General features: G+C 53.8%; 6 protein-coding genes across 6 annotated transcripts; 4 read left to right on the forward strand and 2 right to left on the reverse strand.

The window, feature by feature from the left end:
* The first annotated feature begins 644 nt into the window (after window positions 1-644).
* On the forward strand, window positions 645-2,310 carry SMAC4_03233 (uncharacterized protein). The gene is made up of 3 exons (XM_003349596.2): window positions 645-798; window positions 872-1,398; window positions 1,465-2,310. The coding sequence occupies exons 2-3, from the start codon at window positions 931-933 to the stop codon at window positions 2,152-2,154; spliced, it is 1,158 nt and encodes a 385-aa protein (XP_003349644.1). The 5' UTR covers window positions 645-798; window positions 872-930; the 3' UTR covers window positions 2,155-2,310.
* A 118-nt stretch (window positions 2,311-2,428) lies between these two features.
* On the reverse strand, window positions 2,429-3,740 carry SMAC4_03234 (uncharacterized protein). The gene is made up of 2 exons (XM_003349597.2): window positions 3,471-3,740; window positions 2,429-3,357 (listed from the first exon to the last, which is right to left on the reverse strand). Exons 1-2 carry the CDS (start codon window positions 3,505-3,507, stop codon window positions 2,717-2,719), a joined length of 678 nt encoding a protein of 225 aa, XP_003349645.1. The 5' UTR covers window positions 3,508-3,740; the 3' UTR covers window positions 2,429-2,716.
* A 494-nt stretch (window positions 3,741-4,234) lies between these two features.
* On the forward strand, window positions 4,235-6,947 carry SMAC4_03235 (uncharacterized protein; the record flags this gene model as incomplete). Its single annotated transcript, XM_003349598.2, has 1 exon — window positions 4,235-6,947. One exon carries the CDS (start codon window positions 4,235-4,237, stop codon window positions 6,740-6,742), a length of 2,508 nt encoding a protein of 835 aa, XP_003349646.1. The 3' UTR covers window positions 6,743-6,947.
* A 45-nt stretch (window positions 6,948-6,992) lies between these two features.
* On the forward strand, window positions 6,993-9,410 carry SMAC4_03236 (uncharacterized protein). The gene is made up of 2 exons (XM_003349599.2): window positions 6,993-8,998; window positions 9,069-9,410. The coding sequence occupies exons 1-2, from the start codon at window positions 7,554-7,556 to the stop codon at window positions 9,250-9,252; spliced, it is 1,629 nt and encodes a 542-aa protein (XP_003349647.1). The 5' UTR covers window positions 6,993-7,553; the 3' UTR covers window positions 9,253-9,410.
* Window positions 9,411-9,562: 152 nt separating this feature from the next.
* On the reverse strand, window positions 9,563-10,913 carry SMAC4_03237 (uncharacterized protein). Its single transcript, XM_024655359.2, has 3 exons — window positions 10,611-10,913; window positions 10,246-10,536; window positions 9,563-10,160 (listed from the first exon to the last, which is right to left on the reverse strand). The coding sequence occupies exons 1-3, from the start codon at window positions 10,755-10,757 to the stop codon at window positions 9,804-9,806; spliced, it is 795 nt and encodes a 264-aa protein (XP_024511258.1). The 5' UTR covers window positions 10,758-10,913; the 3' UTR covers window positions 9,563-9,803.
* A 725-nt stretch (window positions 10,914-11,638) lies between these two features.
* On the forward strand, window positions 11,639-13,426 carry SMAC4_03238 (uncharacterized protein; the record flags this gene model as incomplete). The annotated part of the gene is made up of 2 exons (XM_066089912.1): window positions 11,639-13,252; window positions 13,334-13,426. 2 exons carry the CDS (start codon window positions 11,639-11,641, stop codon window positions 13,424-13,426), a joined length of 1,707 nt encoding a protein of 568 aa, XP_065946244.1.
* Window positions 13,427-13,619: the final 193 nt, after the last annotated feature.

Consider the following 13,619-nt stretch of genomic DNA (forward strand, 5'->3'; position numbering starts at 1 on the left):
GCAACCGCAACCGCAATTCCACTCGGACACCAGAACTTCTTCGGTCAACAACTTCTGCGGCCTTTGCCGAACCGTCTTGTCTTTCGGCCTTTCTTCCTTGTCCACACAACGCAGCCTGCTCTCTTCTCTGCTTTCCGGGCAGCTACGTATAAAGCATCTTCCAAGGCTACGAGATTGTCAAAGCGCTCCCTTGCCATCGCCCATTCGGCAATCCCGCTCGTCTTTCATCATTCCCGCCCTCGTCCTCTGAAACCTATCCATCCATCTCCGGCCTTCGCGACCACCGCAAGACTCTTGTTGTCTACCTCTCGAATACCACCTATCCTACTCCAGCTCACGGTGATCCCTAGGTAAGTTCCCTAATCTCTTCAGCCATGTCTCATCCTGTTTGCTCTGATCAACATTGGCCTTGTGTCATCGAGCATCTTGTACCTGTGCGTTCCGTCGCATAGGTTCGTGGCCAAACAGATCACATGGAGTGTGGACTACTGTCATCCCAAGACCGATCTCTTGTCTGCGCCATGTCAGTCTGTCAATTTCGCAATCTCCCGTCCGGCAATTCCACTTTGATCCGATGTCAAAGATCTATACGGGTGATCTGTACTTGTTCTTTCGGTAATCAGGTGCTAATTTTGTAAAGTGCTCCCAGGCGCCAGAGATCTACCTTACAACGCCCCCGTGTTTAATTACAGACACTCCAATCCCTTTTCGCCCTCCGATCTCCATCCGACTTTTGCTCGCGAATTATAAAATAAAGTTCGGATACAGAACACCTTTGGATCCCTTTCCCCAGTCTCAGTAGGTAGTGTCCGGTCCTGGCTACACCCATTCGTATACTTGATTCAAACGTTTGTCTGATTCAAGACAACAGCTCCCAATTCAGCTCAGCACACCTTACGAAACTTATCTGTTGGGATCAACGTCACCATAATGTCGAGCACAGGTTTCACTAGCCCTTTCGGGAACGCAAACCCGTTTGGCGGCTCAGGCAGAACTGAGCCTGGCCCGATGCACAGGCTAGTTGAGGAAGACGAAAACGACACCATCACTTCGCCTACGACCCCCAACTTCGGCGTCAAGAACGATGCTGCGCCCCCTTTCTGGAACGGCTTTGGTGGTGATGCTCCATCGGACGTGCCCGTGAGGCGCCAACCTGACGACTTCCCTGCTCATTACAACTTGGGTCGCCGGACTTCCGTTTCCGCAGAGTCTCTGAAACCAGTTACGGATAACTCCGATAACTGGTCACCCCCTGTTCACCAGAAGACACCAGATCAGCTTGAGCGTTTGAAGAAAGCCATCGGCGGCAATTTTCTTTTCAGTCATCTCGAAGACGACCAGAGTGCCCAGGTTTTGGGTGCCTTGGTAGAGAAACCCGTGCCTGCTAAAGGAATCAAGGTTAGTACTTGAAGCACTGGTTGTCTCTCTATCTCGAGGTTTATGACCTTTCTAACCGTCATGTAGGTGATTAGTCAAGGTGACGCTGGTGATTACTTCTATGTGGTAGAGAAAGGAAGTTTCGAAGTTTATGTCAACAGCACTGGCTCTCTCCAACCCGGTCCGGACGGTATGGGACAGAAGGTTGGCGAGATCGCGGAGGGTGGCTCTTTTGGTGAGCTTGCTCTCATGTACAACGCACCCCGTGCTGCCACTGTCGTCTCTGCTGAGGCTCAGTGCACACTATGGGCGCTTGATCGCGTTACTTTCCGACGAATCCTCATGGAGTCGACCTTCTCTCGTCGTCGGATGTACGAGAGCTTTCTCGAAGAGGTGCCCATCCTCAAGACCCTTACGCCATATGAGCGGTCCAAGATTGCGGATGCTCTCGAGAGCCAAAAGTACCCGGCTGGCCATGAGATCATCCGTGAGGGTGACCCGGGCCACTCCTTCTTCCTGTTGGAGGCTGGCGAGGCGGCAGCGTTCAAGCGAGGAAACGATTCTCCAGTTAAGTACTACAAGAAGGGCGATTTCTTCGGTGAGCTTGCGCTGCTGAACGATGCCCCCCGTGCGGCCAGCGTCATTAGCCAGTCTGAGGTCAAGGTTGCCAGGCTTGGCAAGAATGCTTTCCAGAGATTGCTTGGTCCGATCGAAAGCATTTTGCGGAGGACCAGGTATGTTGAAGTGGAAGAGGTGGATCCTTTACAGATGTCTTGAGAGGAACCAAAGTGCGAATTGTAGTGTTATAGACTAAAACGGCTTTCTTCATTACTGTTGGGTATGGACCGTTCTTGGCCTGGGTTTGAGGTTCAAGACTTGGAGACAAGAAAGTAGTTAGTAGTTGTTGTTATGTTAGCTTTATTGCTGTCAGGAAAGGCGTCTACCTAGGTTTTAGTACAAAATGCACTGATATTATTCATTGCCATTGAAGCCCCATTTGTTCCAGAATTGTGAACTATTGGCTTTCATGCCTCATGCTAACCGATGATCTCCCCACATCATTCAGTTTTATCACACCATCCGCTCTTTCGGCGTTGCTTCTCCCATTACCCTCGTATCTATTAGGGGTAGAGTATTGTGCAAGTAACCTAGCAGCTCATTCATTCGTCCCTGTTCAAACATCTTCGTCGCTCTTTTTTGTGACATGCTCTCCTCTGATGCAGATTGATGCTTCCCTGACCCTTCTTCTTCCCGGTATGTTTATACAGCGAAACAACATGTATCATGCCTGTAAACCCAAAATCAAAACAAATGCAGTCTTCCTTTTCGAATACCAACCCTACTCTATCCCCCTCCTAACCTCCAAAACCTGCCTCCTCAACCCCTCCACAGCCGCTTCCGTCTCCAAAACCCTCCCCACGCCCTTCTTCCACGTATCCTCCAGCCCCAGAATCTCCGGCCCGGCCTCGTCCTGCGCCTGCTTCCGCTGCAGCGTCACAAGATCAATCTCCCTCTTCGCGTCCGCCAGCTCCTTTTCGATGGCCTTCAACTCCCCCTCCAGCTGCCAATTACCAATCAGCCACGCGTTCTTGCCGTACGTGTCCAGCAACGCCAAGTGCGCCCGTCGCGAAGCGACGTAGGTGTGATCCGTGTAGGCCTTTTCGAGGAGGGACTGCAAAAGGGTGGTGGCTTCGGAGGAGTCCATCTGGGAGAGGTCCGCGGGCGAAGGGATCTCGGGGATGGAGGAGTAGCGGGTTAGATCGAGAGCGTTGAGCTTTGGTGGTGGCGCGTCGGGGTTCGAGGAGAGGGAGGAGGCGATGCGCTCGAATTCGGATTGGATGAGGGGGGTGAGGTGCGAAGAGGGCGTGTAGGGAGGAGGGAGAAGCGCGTGGTAGGGGTCGTCGGGGACGAGAGAGCGTTCGGCGGTTATGAGGGCTTCGGCGGCGAGACGGTCGGCGGGGGTGGGTTCGGGGTCGATGTCTGTTGAGCAAAGGGGGTTAGGTTAGTTGAGTTTATGGGAGGAAAGTAGGGAGGTGGTTGAAGGGGGAAGAAGAGGGTTGAAAGGTAGGAGAATTGGGAAGAGGCGGACGTACATGGGAGGGATTCGTGGATCGTGGTTATTAGTGGCATTTTGGCGGTTTTGTGATGCGACTTTTGTTGCTGTCTTTTGGGAGCGAAGTGGTGATGGTTTTGATGTGCTGTCTTTCTGGTGGTCGTCTCCTTGGTCGTGAGAGTTCGACTCAAGATAAAACCAAGTTCCGTAAGGGATTTTGATGATCGTGGGCACAGCTATGCTTTTGTGATATGGTGTTCTGGCGTTGCGGTGCAATTGACGATTTGTGATGTGATACGATGTGTTTGCGATGCGATGCGATAACGCGAATGTGGCAGTCGCGATAACACGGAAAATCGTTCCCCACATCCGGAGTCGGGCTGAAAGGCGGCAGCTGCATCACCGTGCGCAATGACCCTGATCAACGGTGCTTTGGCGGTGAGTTTCCCTGGCGTTTTAGCGCTGTTTGTTAGCAGCACGGTGTGGTATCCGCTTCAGCAAGAGCATACATCCGCTGGTGGGGCCTATGACGACACAGCTGCTTTGGCGCCAAGCCAACCTTGTTGGCCGGTGAGCCCGGCAGGCATTGTTTACTGTAAATCATTCCCGAGCTATCCAGAATGCTTGTTCGTCGATGCCTGTTTTTCGGCTGTTTCCTCACTAGATAAGTGCTTATCTCACGTTCAACACTTGAGAGAATAAAAGTCGGACGCGGAACATCATCTGTTTTGTTTATATTTCTTGCTTATGATATTCTTATTTGAAATTCGCTGCTTTGCCGTTGACTGATCCTCCACCGATGCGATGGCACCCCAAGTCGGTGATCCCCAGTTCGAGCCTCTAGCTGCTGATCAGGAAAAGGCACAGACATTCGAAAAGGACCGGAATATCGATACCACGAAAGCCCCTCTTCGAGTTCGCTTCGCAGAAAATCCAGATTTGCAAAGACCTTCACGGTGTCCAACATCAAGGGCAGCATCCCTCTTCGTTGGAAACGTCTTGATACTTTTCTCCGTCGTTATTGCGTTGGTCCTGGTCGCTGCGCAGTTCGATCGCTTATCATGGGACTATTGGCGCTCAGATATCTTCAATCCAGGAACCAATGTGTCAACATGCGCTACCGACACCCAATACTTGCTAGGTGTAGGCAAAGGTGACATTACCGGTCCTGTGGTCGAGATCAACCTCATGGGCTATGCCGATCCAATGCAACTGGGCACCGGTCTTCGTCAACGACTTTACTCCCGAGCCTTCATTATTGGAGATATCGAACGTCCGCAAGACCGGTTCGTTTATCTGGTCCTCGATACGCAGTCTGGCGATACAGCAGTCCGATATGGTATTATCAAAGCCTTGAAAGAACTAGGTCCCGAATATGCCGTTTATGGCCACCACAACATCGCCGTGACAGGCACACATTCCCACGCCGGGCCCGGAGGATGGCTAAACTACCTACTGCCACAGCTCACGAGCAAAGGTTTCGATCGCCAGGGATACCAAGCCATTGTGGACGGCGCCATCTTATCCATTCGAAAGGCCCACGAGAGCCTACAACCGGGATACCTTAGCGCGAGTACAACCAAAGTCTTTGGAGCAAACATCAACCGCAGCTTGTTCTCTTACCTCGCAAATCCCGAAGCCGAACGCATGAAATATTACCAGAGCGAAGAAGAAGACGGCTCGGTGGAGAAGGATCTTACCCTGCTGAAGTTCCAGAGGGCATTGGACGGAAAGAACATCGGTGTTCTCACATGGTTTCCTGTTCACGGAACCTCCATGCTTGGCAACAACACTGTAGTGACTGGAGACAATAAGGGAGTCGCGGCTTGGCTGTTTGAGAAGAGCGTTCGTGGAGACTCGTCAGCAGCCGAGGACTTTGTGGCCGGCTTCTCCCAGGCTAACATGGGCGACGTCAGCCCCAATGTGCTTGGGGCCTGGTGTGAGGATGACTCCGGTTCACAATGCAGCTTTAAGAACAGCACTTGCAGCAACGGCAAATCTCAGGCTTGCCACGGCAGAGGCCCGGAATTCATGGCTAACGACGATGGTGCCAGCTCCTGCTTCGAGATTGGAAGACGCCAATTCGAGCCAGCAAAACAGTTATATGACCACCTTATCAACAACCCGTCACCAATCAGAGGCCCGTGGGTCAAAGCCTTCCACACATTCCATGACATGTCCAACTTCACATTTGTTCTGCCCGATGGTAGACGCGCTCGCACTTGCCCAGCGGCGTTGGGATATTCCTTTGCCGCAGGGACGACTGATGGACCGGGCGGGTTTGACTTTATTCAGCATGACGGTAACGAGAACACGACAATGCCTATCTGGAAGGTTGTTCGGTATTTCATCAAGGCACCGGGCGAGGAACAGAAGGCTTGCCAACACCCCAAGCCTGTCCTTTTGGACGTAGGCGAGATCTTCCGGCCCTACGACTGGAGTCCCAACATCGTTGATGTACAAGCCTTCCGTGTTGGACAATTTGCCATCGTCGTTAGCCCAGGCGAAGTCACCACCATGGCTGGCCGTCGGTGGAAAGAGACCGTAGGCAAAAGCTTCAAGAAAATCCTCGATCAAGACATGGAACAGACCTACGGCTACACTGGCGGACCCTCGAGCGAGCCAATTGTCGTCTTGGGTGGTCCCGCAAACACTTACACGCACTATATCACGACCGAAGAGGAGTACCAGATCCAGCGTTACGAAGGTGCATCGACACTCTACGGACCCCATACACTCAACGCTTACATCAACGTGACGCTGTCATTCCTCCCGTACCTCTCTTCCGAATCGACTAGTCCACCGGTCCACGACGAGAAGTCAATGCCGCCTGACAACACGAACCGATCCCTGTCTTTCATCCCTGCGGTGATCCGTGACGCACCGCCGCTCTTCAAAAACTTTGGAGACGTTCTTGTAGACGTTGACTCGACGCAGGGGTATCACAGGGGAGACACGATCCGCGCGGTGTTCGTCGGTGCCAACCCCAGGAACAACCTCAGGCTGGAGGGGACGTACGCGGCAGTGGAGAAGTTGTTTGTCGACCAGGCGAACCCCCAAAAGTCTGAGTGGCGGACCGTCAGAGACGACCAAGATTGGAGCTTGATTTACAGCTGGAAGAGGAAGAACAGCGTCTTGGGAACGAGCGAGGTGGAGATTACGTGGGAGACTGGGGAAGAGACTGATGAGTGGTGGGATAAGGAACTGGGGCCGGGAGTGTATCGACTCAAGTACTATGGTGATAGCAAGAGCTTGTTTGGGGGGAAGATCCAGGAGTTTGAGGGTGTTAGCGGAGCGTTTACCTTGGTATGAGAGGACTGGGTTGGATGGTGATATAGCAAGGTGGTTTTCGTCAAGTGGTGTGCATGGAGACGGACGGCGTTTTGGGGGTACTTTTGACAAGCATTAGTTGGGATTGGGGTTTCGATATATCCATTTATACCTTAGTTTAGTGTTTGCTTTCGGTAGATCGTTCGATTTTACCAATGTTTTTCGCAATACACAACCATTTTAACGTTCCGTTGTCACTTCACGCTAAATTATGAATTTCACAAGGAAAGCAGTCGAGCCGATCGTACCATGACTTCCGGATTGGGAGACAAACACAGCTCCTTCTGCCTATACCCCGCCTTTGCTGCATGGGAATAGAAGTGACGCACGAAATCGGGGAAGGAGAAGTCCGCCTGGATCGAGCTTGGGTCCTTCCTGTCTCTGTCCCTTCGGCGTCCCGTCCTTGTCCACTTGCCCGGGGCCTTCAATCCTTACCATCACCTTTGCACTGCCCTGGAGAGTGGATTCCTGACCTTCTTTCAGTTCTTCATCAGACCTCCCTGCAACACTGCACACTCAGATGGATTGCGAGGCCCCTTTCAATTAAAAGAACGTTGAAGATCAATCCGCTTCTGGACCCTTGTCGAGTACGGCTTATACGGCCTCTGACGTCACTGCCCCTGACCGATAAGCTGATAAACTTGCATTTACACGCTCAACGCCAACCACATCACTCGCGTCTGTCTTTCGTCCCAAAATCCTACGGAACTACTTTATAAAGGCTATACCTATAAATCGCATCTGGTATTTGTATCCATACGCAGAATAAATTCTCTTGTCCCAAATCGAAACTATGGAAGCGCTCGAAGACATAAAGCGTCGCACGACCGGCATCCTCTCCTCGATATCGACGACTTTGACTTCCAAACACCAGGCGAATGATCACGGGGCTCACATGAGGGGCAGTTGGGAGAAGATAAAAGTCCCCGCCCTTCCCAGATCCTCCCATTCAATCGACATTGTCGCCGGAACAGCCTACCTCTTTGGCGGCGAGGCCGAGAATGCCCATCAGCCTACGGACAACGATATGCACGCTATTGTCCTTCCTTCGAGTAGTGCCCCGGCGGACTACTATGCCATCAAGGCGAAGTCGCCAAGGGCCACAGATACCTCGGACGAGAAGAACAAGTCCCCCGAAACCAACGAGTCGAGCGAGACTCCTGCCCCGCGTGTCGGTCACGTCACAGCTGTTATCGGCCACCGCATCTTCCTCTTCGGTGGACGCGGCGGTCCTGACATGACTCCCCTCGACGAAGCCGGCCGTATCTGGGTCTTCGACACCCGTACTCACTTCTGGTCTTACCTTGACCCCGTCTCCCCCGTCAGCGGAAAATCACCCGCTGTCCCTGAGCCACGCAGCTACCATTCGGCCGTGGCAACCGACAAGCCCCGCAACTTCAGCAAGACATCACCCACGAAGAAGAGCCACAGCCGACCTACCACCAGCTCTTCCACTAGTAATAATTTTGGAGGTGACATTGGCGAAGGCCTCATTAAGCGCACGAACACCATCCGTGACTGGGCCACGGGTGACCGCGACGTGGACGAAGTTGGCACCCCACAGCGTCCCATTGTCGGTAAGGTAGCTGAGCACGCTGTCGATGCCGACGTGGATGGCTATGGCACCTTTATTATCCACGGCGGTTGTCTGGCCGATGGCAAGAGAACCTCTGACCTGTGGGCCTTCGACATCCACTCACGCATCTGGCAACAATTGCCCGACGCCCCAGGCCCGGCCCGTGGTGGTGCTGCTCTTGCACTGAGCAGGAGCAGACTGTACCGCTTTGGCGGGTTCAATGGTGAGACCCAAGAGGGCGGGCAGCTGGATTATCTGGAGCTCGTGCTCGAGGAGTTCGACGACCAGGTCGGCAAGGGAGACGCCAGCATTTCGGTCAAGGATGGGTGGAAGAGCTTGTTGCAGGGTAGGGAGGACGTGGGATACAAGGAGCCCGATCCGGCGCCTGTTCCTACTGTTCTTGGTAGCCAAGACCCCGATGAGGATCAGTGGCCGGGGGCGAGAAGCGTTGCTGGATTCGAGGCGATCACGGTCGGCGGTGGCCGAGAGTATCTTGTCCTCATACTTGGAGAGAAGGAGGGCAGTGGCAAGGGCCACGATGCCACAGAAAAGTTCTATGACGATGTCTGGGTCTACCAGGTCCCCGCAGAGGGCATGAGTCTGGCAAGCGTCGGGGATAAGGTGAACTCTGTCGTTGGAAGGAAAAGCAGGGAAGGTCATTGGTGAGTTTTCCGTCCGATTCCTGCCCAGATGTCTCTTTAACCATAATTACTAACGACTTGGGTGCTGCAGGACTAAGGTTGATACTGTCCCACATGATGCCGAAGATGTTGCCTCGGTTGGCGGCCCTGGCCCAAGAGGCTGGATTGCTAGTGCTGCCATGGGCGAGCTTGAGGAAAACAGTATCTTGATCTGGGGTGGTTTGGATTCCGAGAACAAGAGACTGGGAGACGGCTGGATTTTGAGATTGCTCTAATTCGGTTAATTTTGTTTTGGATGACGAGGCTACACTACACAAAAGTTGATATTCCCCTCGGTATGATTTTCAGGATAAAAAGTGTTTGGAAGCTTCAAGGTTACTTACTATACGAGACGGTTAGAAAGTTTGATTTGGATAACGCCACTCAAGTGGAGGGAGGAATTGGCTTACCATTCTGCACTGGGTATGATGCTTATGATATGAGCAACACTTTGCATGGACCCTTTAGTTGGATATGATTAAACAGGGACAGGGGAACTTGGGATGTGTAGCTCAAGACTCCTCGCGAGGACTTTGAATTTGATTTTGTCAGCTCAGTTAGCCCAGATTATCGTCAGATTATTCAAGCATACCACAAGAAACAACACAAATACAAATACAAATAGTGTACTGTAACGTTCTTAGCTTTGTACATCTCTGGTCTAATGCATTTGCCGTCATCACTGTCCTGTTGGTCCATTGTCCTGTCTATGTGACAGTTTCTGTCATCGTGACCTTGCACGTCAGCCCCATTACCGCTCATCTAATCCCATATCAAACCCCCAGACTTAAAGATCCGACCTCGTGACCTCCGGCCCGTATGGCTCGCTCGTCAGACTTGTTAGGCCGGCGGCATTCTCGCACGTCTGTCTCCCGCTCTGCGGGCCCGGCTTGGGCGCCTTGGATGCGTCCGTGACACTCTCCTTGAGCGCCACCAACACCTGCGTGATGGTTTCCGGGGTCAAGTCCTCAAAGTAGTCGTCGTTGATCTGGACCATGGGCGCGTTGGCGCACGCGCCAAGGCACTCGACCTCGAGGAAAGTGAAGAGGCCGTCGGGAGTGGTCTCGCCTTGCTTGATGCCGAGGTGCTCCTTGATGGCCTTGACAATCACGTCGGAGCCGCAACCGCCTAGTTGGCAGGGGGTCTGTGGAAAAGAAAGCAGAGTCAGTTACCACGGAATTCGAAATGGAGAGGTGATAGAAACCCAAGGGAAAGGAACTAAAACGTACAGTAGTGCAAGCCTGAACGTGGAACTTGCCAACCGGGGTGCGGTTGTACATGGTGTAGAAAGAGGCGACCTCGTAGACGCGCATGGGGGGCATCTCAAGCAGACGGGCCACCTCGTTCATGACGCTGATGCTGCAGAAGCCGTGCTGGCGCTGGCCGAGATCGAGCAGGGGCATGACGGCGGCCTTCTTGTACTGCGGCGGGTAGCGCTTGATGATCTCCTCAATGACCTTTTCATTTTCGGCCGAGAACTTGAAGGGGATGTCGGGGTTGTTGTCGGGGGTGTTGCGATGCTGGATGGTGATAACGGCAGACTGTCAGCACGCCTGAGAGCTTTTAGCACCTGTGTAAAGCACACACAACATACCACCATGAGGGTGTCGCTCGGCCTCCGCGCCGAGATGGAGAGGCATGCGCGGGAGACGAGCGCAATCGAGGCCGAAGACTTGGTAGACAGCCGGGTCGCCGCCCGGACGGCCGTCCGCATGAGGAAGGGAGTCAGCTTAGTCGCCATGGCTGTCTTGATACGCGGACGGTGGCGTGGAGGGCCCAATTGGCGACTTGCGATTCTTCGTTCGAGAGGTTGGAGCTTTCCGTAGAGCTTCTCGTCGACGTCCCAGTTTGGAGGTTGCCCGCGAGGTCCCGCTACGTTGTTAACGGGTTGGATGTTCTAATAGTTTGTGACCTAATCCACGTAGGTGATTGGCCCAAGAGCTTCTTCTATCGGGTTAACCGAGCCGGGGCAGGTGCCAAGCGGTGCTTCGGTCTCTCAGTAAGGTACGACGGTACCTACTCACTCTCAGCGGGCAGACAACAGCCAGCAAATGGCCGCCACATGGGATTATCTGCCATGTTGGGCTGCTGAATTTGGTGGTCTCTCGATATCAATTGAACCCCCGCGCCGCCTAAGTCTGACATTTCGGGTGACTTATACGACGAACGACAGGACCCGATCAGGCCTCCGTGGGTGAACCCCGCTGTGTCCCGCATTCAGGCTGCGTCCGGACTCCGCCATCCGCCATCTTGCTGGAGTCTTTCCGTTGTCTGGGTCCATTTCCCCGTCTCCATTCTCTCCATTCTCTCCGCTGTGAACACGGGAGTCCTGAGTCAGTTCAAGAGGCCTCGGACCCCACCAGATCCATTTTCCTTATAAGAGCTCCATCCTTGCCTGGGTGTCTTTGACCTGTCATCCTGAACGGTCCCGCATCTCGCTCCCCTGCCGGTCCAGGGCTCAACCTGACATAACACGCGATACTTACCCGGCAACTGACAGTTTCGAGAGCTCTACCCAACCCAACCCTATCGAATTATCGAACTATCTAACAATACAACTCAACTCGCGACAAACCCTCGAACCCTTTTGAACGCTGCGCCTGCGCAGCTCCGTCGGTCATCATGGGCGCCTTCGATAATCTGTTGTTGACCCTCGACGAGGGCATCTCGGATTTCTTTGCACAATGGAACATCTACAGCACCATCATTGTCACTGCCTTCATCGGCTTCATTACCTACCAGCTCTCTACACGAACGGACCCCGATACCCATCCCATGCTCCTTGTCCGACAGGCTCAAGGCTCCCCCGTTCGACAGCCTGGTCAGTCTCCCGTATACCGCGCCCAGTCTGCCCCTCATGGTATGCCTCTTCAGACCGGTCTGAACGTCAAGGATCCCGGTGCCTCGCGCTGGGCAAGAGGGCGCGATGGTGATCTCCGCGATATCTGGAGGCAAGCTGTGGCCGGTGTCCAGGAGGACGGCCCGAACAAGGGCGCCAAGGGCAAGATCCTCAGCGTTTTCGGTACCGAACATGTTACGGAGCACTCGTTGGACGACATCACGCGCCAAATCAACCTGATCGGACAACACATCAAGGAGCAGGGCGGCAGCCGTGTGGCCATCTACATTCCCAACTCGGTCGAGCTACTTGCGGCCCTCTTTGCCTGCGCCTTTTACAACCTCACGGCCGTCGTTCTTCCCTTCGATCAACCGGAAGAAGATGTTATCTCAGTGTTGCGCCGGTCTGGTGCTGACACTGTCATCACTGCCCCCGGCTGTTTCCCTTTCGACCTCGTTGCTAAGCACTACCCGTCTCTCCGTCAGCTGATTTGGATCGTCGAAGAAGGCAGCAGGCACATGGACTGGAATGAAGTTCCCGAGGGCACCGGCAGTAGCGTCAATGTTTCCACCTGGCATGAGATCATCGGCGACAGCCCCGCCGCCGCTGGCCGTGAGCTTCCCCCGCTTGAAGGCCAAAAGGAGCCCAGCGATGTCATCCTCTTCTGGCAGTACAAGTCTGGCATTCCCTCGGAAATGGTTACCTTCACAGCCGGTAACTTCGCCTCAGCCATCGCTTCCCAGCTCTTCGCCATCCCGACCTCCCAGAAAATGGGGCCATCCGATCTCTTCCTCCCCGCCGACTCTCTCGCCAACAGCCACACCCTCGTCCTGACCCTGGCCGCGCTTTTCTCCAACGCCTCTGTCGCCCTGAACTCTGTCGGAACCCAAGCCTATGACCTCGCCGCCGCGACCCGCGGCATTTCGCCCACCATCCTCGTCGCCACGCCCGCAGCTCTTGTCAAGACGCACCAGGAGACCGCCACCAACTTCTCGCTCATCGCCCGCAATCTCCACTGGCTGCAGACCCGCCACCTGACCCAGTACGGCGTCATGCCCACCGCCTCGCTCCTCTCGTCTTACTACGACAGCCTTCGCCCTTCTATTGGCACCAAGCCCGGCAAGCTTCGCTTGATCCTGACCGCTGAGCGCGTGGGCTCGGATACGCCCCGCTTGTCGTCGCAGGTGCTGTCGGATCTCAGGGCTTACACTGGTGCACGCATCATCTATGCGCTGACGGCTGCCAAGGTGGCGGGCGCGGTGGCACAGACGCTGTTCTATGATTACCGAGTGTTTGAGGATAAGTGCTCGCACTTTGGACCGCCATTGAGCAGCACCGAGGTGTTTTTCAAGGATATGGGAGAGTATAAGACTACCGATGGCGTCAGTAGGGGAGAGGTAAGCTTTAATCTCAACCCCCGTATCCCGTTATTGAATGAAACATAGGACGGTTTGGCTAACCATGAGATGAAATTACAGATTGTTGTTAAGGGACCTTCTGTCTCTGGCGGCGAGACAGCGCTGGGCGTGGCTGGTTATATGAGGGATGATAACACATTGGCGTATGCGTAAGAGGCGGGATGAAACAAGCCTATGAAATGTCCGATATAACTTATCATAGCGACAAATGGGCGCGAAGAAAGTTCTCAGAAAAAAGGCCTTACTACTCAAGAATCTGGAATACAAGCATCCTCAAGAACCGCGTTAGCCAAAGACGTTGATGGACATGTCTATAACGGGATGACATCAAGAAAACAGATAAGAC

This window comes from Sordaria macrospora, chromosome 2 (assembly GCF_033870435.1).
Source record: "Sordaria macrospora chromosome 2, complete sequence".
In the NCBI taxonomy this organism is placed as follows: Eukaryota; Fungi; Ascomycota; class Sordariomycetes; order Sordariales; family Sordariaceae; genus Sordaria; species Sordaria macrospora.